The sequence below is a fragment of the Hippopotamus amphibius genome, chromosome 3 (genome assembly GCF_030028045.1).
Source record: "Hippopotamus amphibius kiboko isolate mHipAmp2 chromosome 3, mHipAmp2.hap2, whole genome shotgun sequence".
Lineage (NCBI taxonomy): Eukaryota > Metazoa > Chordata > Mammalia > Artiodactyla > Hippopotamidae > Hippopotamus > Hippopotamus amphibius.
This window is the reverse complement of record NC_080188.1, coordinates 70,474,918-70,496,949: the sequence shown is the minus strand read 5'-3', so window position 1 is coordinate 70,496,949 and position 22,032 is coordinate 70,474,918. Positions and strand designations below refer to the sequence as shown.

Below are 22,032 nucleotides of genomic sequence, written 5' to 3'. Positions count from 1 at the left end.
TGACTGCATTCTAAGCAACTATGCTATTTGAAACAATGAAGATGAGAGCAGAGATATTATAAATTCTTCCAAACTATGCATTTGTTGTGGCTGAATTTGCCATCTCAGCTGTTTCCCATAAGTATGAAATTAGGACAGTGGGAAATGGGCTTAAATCGTTGACTGAGGGGCTTACAGTGGATATAAAGAATACTTTCCAAAAAGTGAGGGTACATAGGTATTCAAGCAAATATTGCAAGATAAATCTCATCCAGGAATGATATTATGACATTTTGAAAGGCTAAGATTTTTCTCTGCCTGGGATGATGAGGTGTGACTTCTCAGGGTTCAGCTGTTGCTAGGACAAACTGCCCTTTAGTGTTTATCAAAAGAATCACTAATTCTTAAAATAATTTTTTAAAAATAAAGCATTTAAAAAATACTGGGTATACAATTGGGGTAAAAAATTTACTGCCCAATTATGAAACAGAAGAGACAAAACAGACCTTGGAAAAAGGAGGATGAAAATTTTTATATTATGAGAAATGTGTGTATATACTTTTTTAATGAAAATACAGCATATCTGATGTAGAAAACCTGCATCATGGAGATAATACACTGTGCCTTTTCAAAAGGTGGAAACATAAAACATGTACTATATTTGTATTACAAAATCTTTGCTTTTTTAGAGTTTAACAAGAGCTCATTTCACTTGGGGTAACACATTAATAATGCAATAACTTGTTGGTTTGAGTTGGAAAAAAAAACACTCAAAGACTATTCATATACTTTACTCACCTTGCTTTTCTCAGGGTGCTTGTCCCACTTTCCCACCAGCCCCCACAAATCATACTGCAGTGGAGACTATCTAAGTATTGTCCTGACCCATGTGACCTCTATCTCCTTCTGTATGGAAGCAGAAAAAGGGATAAAAATTCAGGAACGGGCTTTCCCTGGCAGTCCAGTGGTTAAGACCTTGCCTTCCAATGCAAGAAGTGTAGGTTTGATCCCTGGTTGGGAAGCTAAGATCCCATATGCCTTGGGGCCAAAAAAACAAAACATAAAACAGAAGCAATATTGTAACAAATTCAATAAAGACTTTAAAAATGGTCTACATCAAAAAAATTCTTAAAAAAATAAAAACTCGGGAAAGCGTTTTTTAAGGTTATAGCCTGTGTGTATATAAAGAGAAAGTATACAGATACTGTTAGCTCTTCTAGGAACTTTATGAAAATATGAATCATTTATTATGTAGCAACACAGTGAAAAAACAGCAGCTGTGACATCTGTGAATAATTCTTACTGAGAATTACAAATGGGGTTTTTGCTTGACTCTGTTAAGCCAAACTAACACCATTTCAGAGAACGACTATTTTAAGCAGTGACATACACATTGGGTTTAGTGGCCAGAAGAAATGTCTTTCCTAAAAAACATGTAAGGAAATAATTAAAAATCAAGTATTTTCTCAGAGTAACAGAGTAGGCAGAAATACCACAGACAGCAGCCTTACCCATTTCTTCTGCTCTACAAACGTGTTTCTTTCTCTTACCTGCCCCTGTGTTCTTCCTCTTTCTTTTTTCCCCGTTCACATTTCATCTGATTTTAGAGCTTAATGGGCATGTTTTTGGCAAGTGCTAAAATCAAAACGATGAGAATTTTTGTTCTCATGTATTTTCAATTTCTAAAACCTAAGACACTTATACAAAATTTTAGTGAATAACCAGTAAACTTTGTTTGGTATCATATGTATCAAGCAACTCATCGACTGACTGGATTTTTCACTTTCCAATCAATTTTCAAATTCAATCAATATCAACTAAGTATAAGGTAAAATCTCTTTTCTCTTTGTGGTGATGCTTGTCTAGGTTCAAACGTTATCAAAGCAGCACATTGTGTGATTAAATAAACATAACCGCTAAGTGCCCTAAAATGGCACCGATTTCTCTTTCCTTTCCTCAAATGTCATGGATTACTCCCTGGAAGTAAATAACAGTTTTATAATAAGGGTATTAAATACAAACTAGGGTAGCAAATTTTTAGCAAGGAAATCCCCTTCTAGTCCTACATCAGAATTCTAAGAGGTCCAAAGCAGAGCTGCTGACATGGATATAGTGATTGTTCTGTCCTCAGGGAGGGAAATTCATCCACTTTCCACTTCCACAGGCTCAGCACTCAGAGTCAGGCCTGGGGCCATCATTTGTGCTGTGGCCCGGATATACCAAAAACTGTTATTTTGCACCTGGTGAGCATCATATGGGGTTTGTAAGTTGCTCAAAACCTGACACTTTTCAGGTAGGACCATGCCTGCTTTTTGGCACAGATGTTGGAATTTTCATTGATTCCTCTCTGATGAACATTTTGAGCAAGTGAAGGAAAACAATTCAAGTTGCAGCCTCTTGGGTTTATCTCCAAAAGGATTCATCTCATGTTATATTTCTACTAAAAACTAGGCTCTCAGCTTTACAAGAAGTTTGTAATAATAAATAAAGGAATTGAATATAATTTTAAATTAAAACAGCAGAACATACAATGTTTTTGCGATATGACAAATTTGTAAGAATAAAATGTAGCAAATATATGTATCCTAACAGTTGACACCGGGATTCTTCTTGAGGATAAAGAGGACTTTCTTTGAGTTCGTTGATAAACTGTTGAAGAAGGAAAGTGATATTTTAAAGACATAAACGGCCAAGAATGAAAGAAGATGACCAAAATCCTGACAGTCTGCGAAAGCAGAGAAGTAAGGCCTGTGTGGGGCAGCATTTGCAGGAAAAAGGCTGATTATTATGCATGAAGATTAGCGTCAGGGTCATTGCTACAGTGAAATGCACTCTGTACCCCTAAAATTTGCTATTGACACAGAGGTCTCTATGAATGGTGTTTGTGTGGGAATCTAGGGAAAAAGTCAACATTGTCTGGGATCTGGGAGAGCTGGAGGAGGATGCTACATCCAGAACCTGGAAGGATAAAAAAGAAGCCAGAGTACGGAGCTATGTGCACTATTAGGAAAGACATAAGAAATCTCTTACTCTAAAAGTTCTAGGATAATCAGAATATGAAAGCCTTTTAGCTAATAACGGATTTTGAGTCATTTAAATTTATTTAAATTTCCAAATATGAATGTAAGCAAACATGTTTAAAGTGGTTATTTCTAGAAGGTAGAATTATAAATAACCTCTATATTTCTCTGTATTTTCCAAATATTCTAAAATAACCATGCATTATTTCTAAATCAAAAGGAAAATGTAAATAGATGCATTTTCTCATTGGAAGATAAATATAAAATTTATTTATTTCTGTATTACTGTTGGTTTATGAATGCTACACAAAAGAAAGTAGGTATTCAGTTTTAAATATTTATTGTGGAATTTTATCTTCTGTATTCTTTATTCAGATTGCATGCCCAGACACAGATTTATAAAAAAGTGGACAGGATCTCTGTACAATCAGACTGAAGTCTAAAGGAAAAATCTCAGCCTGGCACCGATGAGCAATCCACTAATAAGAAATTTCTGATCTAGTGAGAGCTTAAAAATGTGGATGTTGATTTATAAGTGGCATTCATAACCTAATCATTTTAAGAAAGGAAAACAAAATCTGTCATTTCCCAGAAATTAAAATGCATGCTCAGTCATTTATTTTCTTCTTAAAATATCAACATGTTTATATATTGAAGTTGAATATATAAAGAATAAGAACTGAATAAAGAATAAGAACCACATTAAATTCTTAGAAATATACATATATAATATGGTAAGAGAAACAAAATAGATCTATAGCAGATGTTCAGTTACCTTGATTACTACTAGATACAAGTTATAAAATTCAATAAATCTATTTTCAAAACTTTTGCTTTTATTATTACCAATAATTTTAATTTGGACTATAATGATAATTCTTTTTTTTTTTTTTTTTTTTTTTTGGCCACACCACATGGCTTGTGGGATTTTAATTTCCCGACCAGACCAGGGATTGAACCTGGGCCCTGGCAGTAAAAGGACCGTGTCCTGACCACTGGACAGCCAGGGAATTCCCTTAATAATTCCTTTAAATGGCAACTGTTGTTTCTCTCTCTCTCTCTCAGTTGGAGTATGTCTGTATGTCTCACAAGGTGCTGTATTTTATGATATTTGGCATCAAACCAAAGATGCCACTAAATTGGAACCTTTTTTTTCTTCCTAGTCTGTGTTATTTTTTTCTCTCCCTTGAAGTGATAAATAATGACAAACATTTAAAAAGAAAATCATTCCACAAAGTAGACTGAAGGAATGAAAAATATCTTGATTTACTTCATTGCATTTTTCACTTTTATTTTTAGTAAAAAACAAAAACAAAAACAAAAAACAGAAAACCTATTGCCTGGATTTTTAAATACCTGCCATGAATGTGTGTATAAGCTCTTTTAGGCTCTAAAAACAGGATTTCTTATATATTTTATTAAATTCCCATATTAAATGTTAAATTAAAAAATATATATATATCTATGGTCCTACCTAGGTCATTATTGTACACAAGTCAAAGAATAATATGTATTCCATGAAAAAAAATCATATAAAATGACTGTTTTCTGGTCCAGGAACTCAGAGGTTACACGTGCTCTGCCTTCTCCCCACAATTGTACATTCTATCCCTTTCACCCAGATGCATCCCTCATATTTCTCCATTAAATGCTCCTTATTTAAAATTCTGTGCATGATTTATCTTCTTAGGAAAAATTCCATGTGATTTCAATGGTTCCAATTACCATCCTGCCATTTCAGGGTCTTTTAATATTTATGAAGATGTTTTGGACATTTTTATGTTCATCTATTTCATCATGTTCTGGGACACTAGCTATCACTTTATTTGTCATGAGCAATTTCAGCACCAGTGAGACTTTCTTTTGCCTGAGGTATTTGGCTCACTGAGTACACTGCCACCAAGGGGCTTCAGGCTTAAGCATTCATGATTTAGGGAGTGAGATTATTGCACAGTTTTTCCTTTTACAAAGAAATATCTTTTCCTGTTAAATGAAAATGTAATTATAGTCAGGAGTTGAATTTGTGTGTTTCCCTACAATTCCCATAACTACTTCTTTCCAGACAAGTCTTCAAACTGCATCCAGAAATGACTACATGCTGCTCCATTAGATACTGTTTTCACTTAAATACACTATAATACAGAATAGATATCCATTTACTTCTTACATAATTGCTTTGAGGGAAAAAGTCTTAATATTTGTTACCATAAGTCACTTTTAAAAATCAAAATAGGGGACTTCCCTGGTGGCGCAGTGGTTAAGAATCTGCCTGCCAATGCAGGGGACTTGGGTTGATCCCTGGTCCAGGAAGATCCCACATGCCTCGGAGCAACTTAAGCCCGTGCGCTACAACTACTGATCCTACACTCTAGAGCTCATGAACCACAACTACTGAGCCTGAGTGCACAATTAGTGAAGCCTGCGCACCTAGGGCCTGTGCTCTGCAACAAGAGAAGCCACTGCAATAAGAAGCCCGCGTACTGCAACAAAGAGTAGCCCCCCCCCACCCCACTGGCTCACTGCAACTAGAGAAAGCCTGTACACAGCAATGAAGACCCAACACAGCCAATAAAAAAATTAATTAATTACAAAATCAAAATAAATAAAAACATTTAAAATCACAATTTAAATAATTTCCCAATTGAATTTAAGCCCTTTCATGTAGGTCAGTTTTCTCTCTTCTTTGGTTCCTAGGCTCTAATGCTTACCATCATTTTTTTTTTCATATAAAGTTCAACAGAGTTATCAATCTGCTTGTGTATTACCAGAATATAAATACTAAAGATGAAAATAAAAGATAATACATTGATAGTATTTGATTTTAAGGAAGAAAGAGATAAGCAGTAGTTTAAAAAATCATTAAATGGAAATTAGTTGGGCTTGGATGAGAAATATAGCTCTGCCAGATTACTGCACAACCCCAAACAAATAACAGTCTAAGTTTAATTTCCTGATCTGTAAAATGGGAGTAAGAATATCTAACTCACACAGATTAGTACACTGATCTAAGGTGGAAGCACCAAGCGTAATGCTTGACACAGAAGTGCTTACTAAAGACTAGCTTGTTTTCTCCTCTTTCCCTTCCTTTCTCTAATCAGATCTATATGGAACAAAAGAAATGAGCTTCAGCTGAATGATCTTTAAGACACATTTCAGGTTACGTTACAGGAACAAGGCCACTAATCTCAAGCTTCTTAAATCAGTACACTTAGTATGAACAGCCAGTTCATAATTTCATGGTGAATGTTCCCAATCAAGAAAAGTCAAAACGACCTCTGTTCTGATCCTGTATATCTTCACAGTTGTGTATTTTCATGTGAATGTTCTTTGAGACCTTCCCCAAACCAATGGTATTTATAATTCCATTAGTCAAAAGGCATTCATTAAAGTCATTCACAATAATTATGCTCCTAGTCAACCAATGCAATGAATAGTATTCTCATGCTTAATAATTGTTCATTGACTACCTACTTTATTAAATGGACAATAACAGATATAAAATGAAACTGCTTACTTCTCTTATATTCACAAGAGAAGCACATGATCTCTTTCCCTCTCTTGTCATTTGCAATAAAATAACATGCCCATACTTTATCAAGGGGTCCTTGCCATGTAAATGCCTGCTGTTACTAGGACAGATATTTTACAAATTAGAAAACTGGCATATCTACATATTCTATTCCTAAGAAAACACATTTTAGTAAGAACAATATAAAAATGAAATCATAAAATACCTCTAGACGTTTAGATAAATGATGATAAATGTGGTGGGTAACGTTTTAATGTATTGTGTTGGCCTGAATCTAGTTCTTAAAGGATAAAAGTTGTTGGTGGAGGATTTGAAGAGAGACTCAAGAAGATTAAGTGTGGGTATTCACACTGAAACACTGGTATATTTGCCAAAATCAAAACCACTTGTACTGTGATAATGAACAGCTTTAAATGTCTCTGTCACTAATGGGAAGTTCCTGTAAGCCACAAGAAGTTTTTTTTTTGGTTTAATTTTTTTCTATCCGAATTTTATTTTCCCATAGTCACTCCTCTTAAAGAACTACAAGAAAATAATATTTATTTCTCATCTTGGGTAAATTTATCCAAATGGCACTTTAAAAAATTCTTAGGATAAGTTTTTACTATCGCTATTATTCAATAAACATTTATTATCTACAACCTGGAAGACATTATATTAGATTCTGTGGGGAATATGGAATAAATAGAGCATGACACTTGCCTCCAGGAACTGAAAAGTTAATGTAATCATCACTGATTGATTAATTCATTCAACACTTATGTGGTGAACCCATAGTGCTGGCCAAAAATGGTGTTAGATATTAGGGAGACTGTGGTAAAAGAGAGAAAACTGTCCTTGCCTTTATGGAATTCATAATCTATTGGAGAGACAGACATGAAAAACAAACAAGTAAATAAAAGTAAATAACCATTCACCAGTACTTATTAATACTTTAAACTATAAACAGTCCCATAAAAGAATGGGTCCTCAGAAACAGAATAACAGGAGAACAATACATAATTACAGGTAACTTTTACTGAGTGCTTATTATTTGTCAGATATTCTTGCACATGTTTTACATGTATTCATATTTATTTGTCATAACACTGGTACCAAGAAAGGTGTTCATCTCCAAGTTAGAGATGAGGAAACTGCAGCAAGGAGAGATTAAGTGATTTACTTAGGGCACATGGCTGGAAAGTAGCAGAGCTTAGACCCAGGTGGGTCACTCCAGAGCACATGCTCTCAGACTCTAGCACATCATGTTCCTAGATTAGGCTAAAATTTGTGATGCAGATTAAAGTTATACAGTGGAAGTACACACCTACAGCCTCTTTCTAAGAAAGTTTCCTGGAATAGGTGGCATTTGAACTGACATTTGGGCATGGTTAAGAGATCAGGATATTTTACTTAGGAGGAAGGGACTTCTAGGTAAAGGGAATAGCTTGAGATAATGAAATGAAGGAAGGACAAACGGGCTTTTGAGGCTGAGATGTGCAATTAAAGATGAGGCTAAAACAGTAAGCTGGGCTACACGGTGGTAGGTCCTCAGTATGTAGTGTGATATGGGATGGTTTGATGCCACAGAGACTGGGAAGGAAGACCTCCTAGGGGGGCTTTCCAGCACAGCTGACCAGAAGAGAGAGAATGAAGGTACAAACCAAGGTAGCCACAGAAAGAATGAAAAAGAGGGAACAGATGTGATAGATGATGTGTAAGTAGAACTGTTAAGATATGGCAACTGAATTGATGGTCTGGACCAGGGTTATATGAAGGAAAGGGAGGCTATGAGAATGAGTTTGGGGTTAAGTCAGACATATTTTTAGCAGGGTGACTTTGGGCAAGGTACTTCATGTCTGTAAATCTCTCTCCTCATCTAAAAATGGGAAATAGTATATGCATTTGTGGCTATCTAATGACGAGTTGAAAATGACTTTCAAATTTCGGCCAAGTCAACATTGCAGATAATTATGCCATTATCCAGGATAAACGAAAAGGATCATTTGGGTATGTTGAAATCTAGAGGCTTGTAATATCCATGTGGACACATTCAGCTTGCAACTAAGACTGGAACCTTAAGTCAGGAGGAAGCTCCAGCCTAAAGACAACGATTTAGCTATCAATCACAAGAGAAGACTATGTAGAAAGAACCTTACTGATGGGGTAAGAGAAGGAAGTCACAAAGGGTCAGTGGAGATTTAGGAAGAGGACAGGGTCAGGGAATCCAGTGCCAAGGCTTGAGCCAAAGAACATCTGAGAGGAATCCAATGGATCTGATCTATGGTAGCTTATTAATGACCTTTGACAGAGTAGCTTCAGTCGTGGGCTGTATGCAAAGCTTGGATTGTTAGGAGGAAAGAAATGAGTGAAATGAAGTCATTCTTTTGTTAGTTCTGGTACTGAAAAAGAGATCAAAGAGAAAGCAGGGGTGGTTGGGAGTGTGTTTGTGTACGTGTGTGTATTTGAACATGCTTGTGCAAGGAAGAGTCAGTATAATGGGAGAGATTAGTGATGCAGGAGAAAGAGAGGGTATGATTGATGGTGAGGTCTCAAGTTGATATGAATAATAATAAATCAAAAGAAAATGAGGCGAAGGCAAAATCATTTATTGTGGAGCTACTATACCTTTACTGTTTTCACATTTATGTCATCAAATCCTGAAAACATCCTGTAAGGAATTATTTTTCCCATTTGCAGATAAAGAAACCGAAGCTGAGAGAAAACAAAGAGGTTGCCCAAGGATGCAAATGTGGTAGTTGATGAAGTTAGGATTCAGATCCAACCTGGCTCAATCCCAAGACCCTATGACTATAGGAAAAATAAAACTCTGACAAAGAAGAGAAAGGCGTTGAGGGAGTTTAACAGGATGTTTAGAGCTGCAGAGTTACGGCATCAGAACTGAGTTTGAGGACTTGGGGAAGAATAAAATTCTGTTGTGTACCACTATGGGGCATTTAATGGGATTTTAGACAGAGATTGCTAAGTAGCTCCAAAAGCATAACTGAGACATGAATTTGTAATGCATGCAGTCAAGTGCAGTTATGTGACTTGTTCCAGTTTCTTCAGTTCTAACAGAACATCAATATGGAACAAAGGCCAGAATTCATTGTAGGCTGGCCTATTAAAAACAAATGCTGAAGACAGCAGTTGTGTTACTTGTCTATGAAAACCCTAAACCTAAACTTAAAAAAAAACCCTGAATATAGACAGAATATGAGCAGTATTTTTTAAAAACATGGGATCCAGTTAAGGATATTACTGAGTGAGATCAAACAAGTCCTTAGATGTGACACTTGTCTTCTGTCCCATCCATGAGTAAAAACATGCTGAGCACCTCCCGTGCACCTGACGGCGGGAGGGGAAGGAAGCCCATTACGCATCATCAGCTTCTCGACTTAGAAGAAAGAAAAACGACATAAGCAAAGCCGGGTATGCTGCCATTTGCAGGGAATCAGTATACACCAACATTTACTAAATTAAATGGAATAATCCATTAGAGAACAACACAGTACATAAAGTACCAAATGAGCAAAGCCAAGACTGAGAGAAATAACGGGCCAAGAAGGGTGAATGTTCACTGGCTTAAGCACAAAGCCTAACTTCCGAGTAATGGGTTCCTACACCAATCAGTCAATCATTGCTCTATATTAGGGATACCCCAGGTGCTTCAACATCTACCTCTTCTGTACTTTCATCCATACCTTTGACCATTTGAAAAAGATGAGGGTCACTGTCTGTCAGGCAGACACTAGAGGGCAACAGAATCAATCTCTGTCTGTCTGTCTGTCTGTCTCTCTCTGGCGTGTAGGTGCAGGTGCACGCGTGCACACACACACTAGCCCACAATAGCCCACTGTCTACAGGGACAAACAGCCGTGTCAGGGTAACTCAATGACAGCAGGATGTCACAAGAATCCCATCAGAGACGTGAGCAACAGAAACGTTCCCAAGTTAGGAGTTCTCCTGAAAAGTCAGCTAGAGAAAGTGCATGGAAAGTTGACTTTCTATTTCTGAAATTTTCATGAAGATTAGGTATGATTAAGATCTTATTAATATATACACCAAACTACATGAGTGAACCCTGTGGTGGAAGAAAAAGATACTATTTGGATATTGCTCCTAGTAAACATCTGTTGGTTCTCTAATTCCATAGCTGGCCCACAGAGGAGGATGCATTTCCCTGTCTACTTACACATACGTAATCATTTTGTGAAGTGTTTTAAACTGATGAAGATAAATAGGGTGACATACTCAAGATAACACAAAGAACCACTACATATTATTTTGCTTAAAACACATTCTAATTTTTGTTGTGCACTTTATTTTAAATTACAAAGTATCTTGTAATCTGTGCCCAGGTTCCAGTTTAGTTTCAAATTCTCAGGTATTTTTGACTTAAAAGATAAGTTTTTAGAGGACTGAATTAGTTGTCAGTATTGCTACTTGTTGTTCGAAATGGCCTGAGATTTCCTCAAGAATTCTATGAAGTAAACTGTGGTTCAGACTCCACTGTGGATTTAAATACCAATCCTTTCGCTCTTTGTCCATCCACCTTTCATATTAATTCTCTCGGAGGGCACTGTCAGAAACTGAAAATTGAGTAGTGTATTTGAAAGAACTTATGGGTTATAGAAATATATGGTGTTATCTATAATACTACAGAAAACATGAAAGAAGTATAGGTGTTAATTAGATAACTATCAAAACATGAAAGCTACCCATTCATAAAGAAGTCTCTACTCATAGGCTGTATATAAATTATTAACCTTTCAAAGTAAAAAACGCCAAGAAGAAATGCCCAGAATGTGACTTGAGGCTCCTCCTTCTCTGCTTGCTGCTTCTTCCTCCTTCTCCACCGAGCTAGCACTAAGGTGTGGATGGCACTTGCTCGTTTATGAATGCTTGCTAATGACTCTCTTTTTTTCTTTATTGTAAAAGATCATGATTGGCTTTTTCCATCCACCCATTTTATTCAGCGATGACCAAACTCACTGTGTTATAACTCCCTGTGAGATTCTAAAATGAACAGTGTTTCACTGATGCGGGATTAGGAAGAATTGAAGAAATCAGTAAGTCAGTTGAGGGGTATGTTTGAATTTAAAAATACATGTGTTTCCAGTTCAGAAGTATGGTCCATTGGTGGATTATAAACTACGAACTGAAAGAGTATCTACCTATTCCTTTCAACAATTCTGAAAAATAGTTCATGGAAAATTTGAATGCATATGTGACAAATCTCAGATTTATCAGAATGTGGTTATAACATTAAAGCTAGGTAAATTATGACAGAAACAATAAAGTATTTTCGCAATGCAAATAGATTGCACGTTTTTTCTCTATTAGGTTTAGGTATACTTTTAAAAAGACATAGCTACTATAATTCATAGTATAAAATCTCAACATGTGTTTATCTGACACACTTTCACTAAGCAGATCAGACTATTGGATTTATTTTAAATAAAATTGATCATTAGAAGAATAATTAGAAGAATAAATCAATAGGAAACACATTTTTCCATGTGTGTCACAACTAATACATATGTTTCTATTTCCTTAACCACACGTTTACAAAAAAAAATCCTTTGGAAGCTTGCAAAATTGCTGTACCTAACATTATCCACAGCCATAAATGCCCTTATAAAGCTGCTGTCCCTCACAACAGCTATAGTCACTTCCTTAGTGACAGCAGAACATCTACAAAGTAATTGATCTCTCCTACCTACAATGGCAATGTCTACTATAGACATCCTGGCAAACTGTAACGGTTCATAAAGAGACAGAACACATGAAATAATTTAACAAATTTCATAGAGTAATTATCAAGCATAACTCTGCAAAATTATAAAGCAGCCACTATGAAAGAGTAAATAGTCACCTAAAGACAGTGATACTAATCAACCTGTATCAATGCTATTATTGCAGGAGTAAAGGTATAATACCCAGAGGATGAGAGAGAGAAAAAAACTCATTTCCCACATCCATCATATCCTACCCTTATACTTGCTTTCATATCTACTGTCATTATTATTTAGTACTATTTATGAAATGTGTGCACTTTGCATAGAGCTGCATCTGTTGTAAACTGAGTCCTCACTGGAGAACCAGACGTGGAAACATCACTCTTTGAAAATCAGGTTTTATCTTAGAAAGTAACCCTGGATGTTGAAGACTTTTAGGGGAAATTTTAACTTAAGTCCACCAGTGGTTAAAAATTCAAGAATAAGGTTGTAGAGAATTGAGTACCCAGGATGTAATGAATACTAGTACTATTGTGGGCCAATTTACAAGGCTGAATTGACTCACTGACTTACTTGGGATAGATGCCATGTTGCATTGGGCAATGATTATACACAGTGGATAATAACTAAAACGAATGCATTCATCAGATACATGTCAATCACTATCTAAAATGTCCCCATGAATAAAAATTATGCTTATTCCTCATTTGAAGGACATAGAACATAAAAAAGTAGTTTCTTAATTTTATTACAAAACAATTTCTGTATTTATTTTAAATACAAGCAAAAGATATTCTACTGCAATTCTAGATGGTGGAAGCTATCCATGCTCTTCTGATAACTATTTGCTATTTCTTAAAAGTGGGGGAAAAAAGTTAGATTGGTTGTCATTTTACTCTCTGGAAATTAGAAATACCAATGGTTTTTAGAAGTCCAGCACTACGTTGACTTAATCCAATAATCAGAATATATGTTAAAATGACCAGAAGCATTTCAATGTTCTATATTAACTGTTCACTGGCAATAAAATTATTTACCTTCTGAGAATCCAAAGACAAATTCTGACATATTCACCAACACAATAATTGCTTATTTTATTTTCCTAAGAGCCATGAGAAGTATAATTCACTTTCTTGAGCAGAATGTGCATACCTTTGCTACAAACAGAAAATAATTGCTTTTCTAAAGGTGATTATGGAACCACGGAGTGTGCTTTATGTACTGAGGTAGTATCCCCTCCTTCAAAATCATCTCTTGGTTGCATTCTTACAAAACTAATATTCTTCAAAGGGTGTTCTGTATTCCTTTAACCTCATAAATGTTTATCTCATTTTATGTGCCTAATAGCACCTTACACAGACTTCTGAACAAAAGACAAAAGGTAAACAGGTTTTCATTTCCTTCCTACCATCTCCTTTCCAATATTGCAGGCTATTTAGAAGCCAGAAAGACCAGATAACTTTCAAAAGGCCTATTTAGGGGTGGGAGTGTGGAGTCAGAGCTGGTTTATGGCAACATTAAAACAAGCTGACTAATCCTGCAAAATGCTTAAGACAATGAAAGCCTCAGGACCAACAGAGGTTAAAAACTAGCTGTACAGTAGCATCATTTTCAAAAGAACAATGAGCATGTACATACACATACATACACATTAATTTTATAACAAGAGTTTTAGAGATAAAATGGAAAAAAAAACTTACTGAAAAGTCTTCAAAGATTTTCTTGAGTTCTTTGTGACCACGCCTTTCAGCAATACGTGCTGGATCTGAACCCTCCAAATTTTTTATCTTAGATGCCCAGGTTGCTCCTGGACATTGAAGCAAGTAAATAGCCAAGTTCTTTAAGCCAAATTTTGCTGCACAGTGGAGAAGAGTTGGAAGTTCTTTGAAATAAGAATCTGTAAGCATAAGAATAGGATAATTGTTTTTATCATATCTGGAACCACATAAGAAAAGTCAAACACAATCTACTCCTAAAAGTAATTCCCACAGAGTAGAGCAGACTTTCAGTGTGATTTTGCAAATAAGAAACCGTCAGTGGTTTTAGCAATGTAGACGCTCTCCCTTTCTATTTCTCATCTTAAAATAAATATAGACTAATATTCTCAACTAGCATTAGTGCCTCTCCCTTACTTGTGGGATAAGTTTAATTTAGAAAGGTATATCAACCTCCTGAATGTAAAACAAAACAAAAACAAAAACATTACATTGTAATAATTCCTTTTCAATGTACTTCAACATTAACCAAACACTAAATAACAAATTCATCTATAAAACCTTTTTGTGTTTTCTACTGCCATGCCTAGTTTGCTTCCTTTTGGTGCTGAAATGAACATGAAATTCCTGGAGGGGTTATGTTAGATTTCTATGTGAAATTCTTCTTTCAAAAAGTAACTACAACAGCAAATACAGGTCGGCACTTTTATAAAAATCTTCAGTATGGAAATTTCCATCAGGATTTTACAGGTTTCATATCAATGTTTTGGAGTTTGAATTTCCTAATTACATGTTAGCTATTCGTTAGAAGACATGTATTAATTATGTACAGCTATAAAATGATGAATGTATACTGCTATCCCAATGACAAAACACACACACACACACACACACACACACACACGCTGATGAGTGATGGTTTGTTATTATTCTACACTTTCACACCTAGCTAGAAAAATTGTGTTATAGAAATTATACACCAACTTACTTTAATAGCTATGGCATTGTTAGAGCAAGCAATGTGAAGACTTATAGCAACAGAAACAAAGGCATCAAGGCAAAACTCAGTTGTTTTCCAGCAAAATCCTAAAGCAGTAAAACAGACACCTCATAATGTTTTGGAAAACTGTGAATCTCGCCTCATTTACCTCTTTGCTACTTTGTAGACACATTCCCCCCGCCCCCCCCAAAAAAAAGGAAAGGAGAGGGGATTTAAACCTAGAGTTTTCAATTCACTTGGGTATTTCAGGGCGGAATAAATTATTCAGTTTGTTGGTTTGCATGTTTTAATAAGAAACATAACAAAAGCCTCAGGACACAAGAACTTAACAGTAAGGAAATATTTTATCCTTCAAATGTGTTAGAACTAAAATGGCTGCAGGTAAATTTAGGATTGTATTTCAATGATAAATGCACTGGTCCCTTCTTATACGGTGTGCAGTGACTAAAAAGTTATCAAATATTTTATGAAGGTGAGCTTATAGAAGCTGCAACTGTTCAAAGTAGGTACAAATTTTCAAAATAAAAATAATATATTTTCTTCAAAAGGAGTTAAGATATAGTTTTCTATTTATTTTAAATGAATTATAAAATAATTTTCTGCTATAATTAAATGAAACCAAAATTAGTAAGGAAAAATATTTGCATGATAATCTCAGGTCTTTACACGCTTTTGGTCATCTTTCTCTTTGTCACATCATACAATATAAAAAAAAATCACCTGCCAATCAAAGCCTTGTGCACTGTTCCTGCACATTGTTTTCCTGTTGTACTTTTAAATCACTGTTAATGCAGCTTAAAATATATTTTCATTAAATAAGTGTTAAATCATTACAGGAATGCATTCACCTTTCAACCTCACCAGCTTCCCATGTCGGTAAATTCCCCAAGTTTAAAGTAATATAGTATTAGAAACAACTACAATAAACTTGATTAAGAATCTATTTTTGTACACCAGGAAGAATAAAAAGGACCAACTGGACATGGTTTTCCAGGGCTCATTTCTTAATGGTTTTGATACTCTAAACCATGTTTTCTGGCACAACAAAGCAAGATGTTCTGCTGATTTAAGATGCTGCTGCTGATACTAAAGGGTTTGAAGGTTTGAAGGCTGGCTTCTTTATTTTCCATTTTCTTATTTCATTTTTAATTGTAGCTGGAAAGCCATTAATCCTCTAGAATGCTTTGTGAAGTTACAGGCATGAAAGTGCTCTGGATAACATTTTTCCAGGTTCCTACCCAGTAACAGAACTGCATTCCTAGAGTCTATAAGACATGATCTTCTAGGTACTGCTTGCATAGCTCTAATGATAGTGATTTTTACTTCCTAAAGCAGCCTGTTCCCTGATTAGACAACACTAATTATTAGACATTATTACTTCTGTTGAGGTGAAATGTATTTCCTCTAAATAACTGTATCTTCACATCCTCTGGGCAATATAGAATATGATAGTTACAAAAGTATGGGCTTAGAGTCAGTCGGCTTTGCCATATATTCACTATGTGAAGTTTCAGCAAGTTACTCAGTATCTGAGCCCAGCTTTCTCATCCAAATTTGTAGGGCTATTGAGATAATTAAATGACAACATATAAAAAGTGCCCAGAAAGGTGTCTGAAACATAGCAGGTATTCAATAAATATTAGTTTCCTTCTCTTTCTCTCTTCTGCATCAAACAGTTTAAAGCATCCTTGTCCTAACTCACCTTTGCCCCAACCTTATAATCACTAATTCTTTTCATTATTCCAAAGCAGTTACCATCCTGAAAGACTGACCCCAGAACAGCTGATCTTTTATAAAATGATGCCTCTATTTCAAACCTGCCGCAATGTCATCACTACAGCAATATTTTTCATTGTCTTGGATGAGGTTATTTTGCCTGCTTATCTTCATTATGTACGAAATGCTCAACTTGCTAATGTACATGACTAACAATGAGAAAATTTCTGATTTAAGATTTTTTTAAATTAATCTGACAGAGTTAACATTTCAAAAAATTAAATGATTCATAGGAGCTGTGTTAGTTATTTTAATACTAATTAGATCGTGATCTCTAGCAGTATTTTTTCCAGAACATCAAATTAAATATACTCAGTATGTGCATATATTATTATATTAATATACATATGGTATTTAGATATGAATAAAGGTATTCATATCAATAAAGCTGATTATGCTAAGAAATAGTTTGGGTTTTTCAGTATCCTGCTTTTTATAAAATCATACTTTTTGTATTTTAGCCTTGATTTGATTATCATGAGAATTTGAGATATGAATGGGTTGCTCTGTGCAGGGAACAGGCTTGTTTGTAACAGCACAGGATGAGGAAGTTCTTTATCTTAAAAAAAAACCTTGCTGGGGGAGCCTATCCTCTCTCCTGGGCATTCACACACAGTCAGAGAAGGAGTACTGAGCAAATAATGCGTCTGTGACTCAGGGGAGCATTACATGCTGTCCCTTGCTATTCTTTAGTGTTTAATTTCATTCTAGATCACATGATCACTAATGTTTTTGCTAAAGGATATTGATGTTTTGATTGGCTTCTGAAAAAATTATAGAAGCATAATTTATATTTAAAAATACACTGATCATGGGTTTCATGAATTTTGACCGTTGTATACGTCCACGTAACTATCACCCAAAACAAGCTAAAGAAAATTCTATCGCCACCACAAGTTCCCTCCCGCTCCATTAGAGTCAATTCTCCACTTCAGAGGCAACGACTGCCTAATTTCTATCAACACAGATAAGTTTTATTTCATCTTGCATTTCATACAAGTAGAATCATACAATATATACTTATATCCCATTGTCTCCTGCCCTCTACTTGTGATGAGAAGTCAGATGTAATTCTTATAACTGTTTTCCTGTATGGCATGTGTGTGCCTCAACACACGCATCCCCACCCCAACCCCTAACACAGCCACTTTTAACATTTTCTCTTTATCTCTGATTTTCATCAGTTGAACCATGGTGCATGTAGATATAATTATACATATTCTGCTAGGGGGTTGTAGGACTTATTGAATCTGTGGGGTAAAGTCATTCATCAATTTTGGGTCATTCTCAGCCATTATTTCTTCAAATATTTTTCTGCCACATTCTCTCTCATCTTTACTTTGAGAATTCAATTACACGTTTGAGCATGTAGTATTAGCCCATAGACCTCGAGTCGAAACTGAGTTAAATCAATATGTAGATGAACTGAACTTCTTCTTTTTATAAGGTTTTACTTAGACTTTGGATTTTGCCTCTCTTTTTCAGTTGAATAATTTATTTTGACTGTCTTCAAGTAAACTGATGCTTTTCTGTTTTTTCTACAATTAAGCCCATCTAATATCTAAGAATTTTCTGATATTGTTTCTAGAATTTCCTTTTGTTTTTTATTATAATTTCCATTGCTCTGATGACATTACCATCTCTTTATGCATGGTGTGCAACTTTTACAATAGATTCTGTAACACATTTATCACAGTTATTTTAATGTTCCTATCTGATCATTTCAACATTTGGAACATTTCTGTATTTGCCTCTAATGACTATCTCTTTTCCTGACCACATCTTTTATCCCTTCTTTGTGTTTCTTGTAATTTTATATTGCATGCTGAACACTGTACTAAAGGACTGAAGTTAATAATATTTACCCCCAGAATAAGGCACACCGTTTCTTCAGTCAGACAACTAGACTCGGAAGCTGACTCAAATTAACCTGTAGATGAGCTGAATTTGGTCATTTTTGGGGGGCTTTACTTAGATTTAGTTAAGCACTGGCTTTAAATATTTTGAGGGGAGAATCATAACTTTATTAAGCACAGCTTGGGATCTGAGCTTTGGTGAGACTCAAGAAATCTCTGTTGCTCTACCGACTCGCTGCCAGACTTTGGGTTACTGGATGGTTCTTTTTTCTCTCCAGTTCTGCCTCCAGAATTTTTCACATTAGGATATTTTGTTCAGATTTGGTGGAGCCTCTGTATACACTCAGTTAAGGTAAACTCCTTACTATCCCAACAGCTTGGAGGTTTTTTTTCCCACTTTTATGCCTCTCTGTATTTAGAACCTGTCTGCTGCTGCTTTCCATATGGTAAAAGCTTTGATGAGATTTGTCTCAGCAACCCTGTCCCACTCTCACTTTTAGCAGACACTAGTGGTCCTCAGGGATTTTAAGGATCTCTATCAACCATCCTGACCTCCTCCAGCCATTGGTATACTAGTTACTAGTTTTGTGCACTCATGACAGCCTACAGAAGGAGACTTAGTGGGTGATGCAGACCCATTCTGTAACAGGGACTCTTTGGGATCTTCATCGATCACAGTAGCCTAAGTATAGCCATTAAATATTTGCTAAATGTTCAGCTGGTTTCTCTTCACTTCTCATCTACAGTGAATTCTTATCTTTTTGCTCTGTAAGGGATGAAGTAAGTCATGAGTTTCTTCTCTTTCATGAAGGACTTGTCCCTTTCTGAAATTTAGTTCATTTAAGTTCGTCATTCATTTTATGCTGTATTTAAAAAAGAAACTATGATTTTGAAGGTCATCTTGCTTGTTCTTACTATTACAATAAGAACAACAGACTCTTATGATGTCATACATCTTAATCAGAAGCAGAAGTCCTATGAGACCTAAAGAACATTTAGTTATTTTCTTAAACTCACAGAGTTTGTTTTGCAAACAGTTTGTTAAGCTTACCTATTAGATTAAAATAACAGATTCCTTAAGAAGATATTTTAAAAAACTTCTAGAATTGGCTTAATCTGAAGTATACATCTGCTTCATTTCATGGCAATTTTCATTTAATTAATCAAGATGCTTTATATTTGTCTCTACTATCAAGGTGTAAATAAAGAAGTCATAACTCACACTAAGGTGTGGTCAATTTACTTTTGACTTTTTTTCCAGACAAAATAAATTTTCAGTTTTCACTTGTTTCAGCCAATTTCTGTCAAATGGTAATTTCAGGGGAACAGAATTAAATGTCTGGCAGAGGAATTTTTTGATGAAAATCCAATTTCATTAGTTTTTGCAAATGAAAAATAAATAGATGAGCTAGAATCTAGTAAAGAAATATTTATTTGGGCTGAGCCACTTCTAACAGTTCAAGAAAATCCCTATAAATGATGGCCAATAAATAGATTGAAGTTTTCAAACCAAAGCTTTCAAAAGATTAACCTCGCTCACCAGAATAATAAAATGGGAATATGCCCCAGGTTAGCTTTAAAAATTTTAAAGTAAGATAAGTATTCAAACCAGAAGTGCATGACCATGTAATCCACTGTTCTCTTAAATCACTATCTGGAATAGTATATCTTTATTCACTCAATGTGTGATGACCGGGTGGCCACTTTAGGACAAAACAATGAAGCACACAACAAAGAGAAGATAAAAAGTCAGGAGATCTGCATTCTAAGAATGAAACAAGAAGCCTGCACCTCAGTTTCTTCATTTATAAAATTATAAGTTTAGGGTCAGAATTGTAGGACTTAGGACATTCTTCAGGGCTAGAGGCCATGCTACAGATGGTTTTAGGATAATTTTCCCTGTATGCTAATCAGATACCAACTAAAGGAGTAAGGATGATATTTGTGAAGGTTGAAGAAAGGTAATGATTTTCATTCCTTTCATCACAGGATTTGTAGTCTGATGAAATGTTGGTATTTCTGTGGATCTGTAAGACAGAGCATTGTTGGGTTTCTGAATCTGATTGCTCTGTGACAGGAGAAGCACATATGCAACATGTGAGGGAAGGTGTCACTCTTCCCGTCTGTTGAAAGAATAGACATATATGATCCTGCTTAGAATTTCAAGCAACCAAAAATACTGCCAAGATTATAGTATTTCTAAAATCTTGATACTGTCGATTAAATGCACAAGGGAAATAATGGTCCATTAAAGCCCTCTGGTACAGTTTTTTATCTCTCATATTACAAAAAATATGAGTGGGAAGCTTGGAGTCCATGTCTGGAGGTAATGTGAGGAAGCAAAGAGGCAAGTGATTTCTTATTAGCAGTTCTTGGAACTGGTATCAATTAAAATGAAATCTCACAGCATTTGAATAGGTTTCTTCATAATCCACTTTCCACTACTGAACCCAGACAGTGATGAGGCAATAAAAAGAGTGGAGCTGCTCCATGTCTAACTAGACCAGCCAATCTGTGGCTAACCTCTAGTTAAAATAGGAAATCTCTAGAAACATTATTTACATCCATGTGTGACTGTATTCTGTTCCTCTGTGTTCATTTAAAAAATACCTTTTGAAAGTTACCAATTTTGTCTCCTCTGACTCAACAGCAAAGTGACCAAGAACCTACAGAGAAGCCAGGAAAGAGCCTAGAAAGAAGCCAGGAAAGAGCCTAGAAAGATCCAGGAAACCTGTAACAACAAGAGTATGGAAACAAGATGGGCTGGGTTGGGATCAGATGGCTGAATACTCTACCACCAGGCCATGCCTTACAGGCAGAAAGCTACCACTGTCCTTTGTATAGGTTTCACATGGAAAGCTGAGGCATGTAATACTACCAAGCAGTAAATCAACATACCTGGCAATATTTCGTTAGTAAGGAATATTTGGCATTTTTTGAGGACTTCTTGTAGTCTTGAAAACCTGATTTATTCTTCAAAAAATGTGAAATAATTTTGATAATAGAAGTGAACTAGGGCAGGAAAAAATCTGGGAGAAGTTTTGGGCCAATAAAGGGTCTAGATAGAGCTTTGGGAGCACCATCAGATGTAATATACGAACAGAATATAAATGGAATATGAGAATAATTAGGGAAGCACTTAATTGTAAGATGGTTGGAAAGAAAGGTAAAACATGTTAGGGAAACCTCCTAGAAAGCTTTTTCAGGAGGAAGGAGAAATGACTGATGGCCTGAATTAGAGTGGTGGCAGTAAAAATGGACAAGGACAGAGATGTCAGATATTTCAAAAGAAAAGTTAACAGAACTAGACGATTGACTTTATATGCTCTGAAGGAAAGAGTTGATTTAAGATACCATTCAGGTTTATGGCTACAAAGTTACAAGGCAGAAGAGAAAGAGTATTCATTAGAGAAGGTGACAGATCATTCATTGTCATG

The 22,032-nt window shown here is 35.5% G+C and overlaps 1 protein-coding gene across 5 annotated transcripts in view; it reads right to left on the bottom strand.

The window, feature by feature from the left end:
- The window catches only part of BANK1 (B cell scaffold protein with ankyrin repeats 1), a 316,505-nt gene that overhangs the window by 158,100 nt on the left and 136,373 nt on the right, over positions 1–22,032 (bottom strand). For all 5 annotated transcript variants that reach the window (XM_057727798.1, XM_057727799.1, XM_057727800.1 and 2 more), the window contains one exon: positions 13,949–14,145. In XM_057727798.1, coding sequence (XP_057583781.1) covers positions 13,949–14,145 — 197 coding nt within the window. The remainder of the gene's footprint in view (positions 1–13,948; positions 14,146–22,032) is intronic.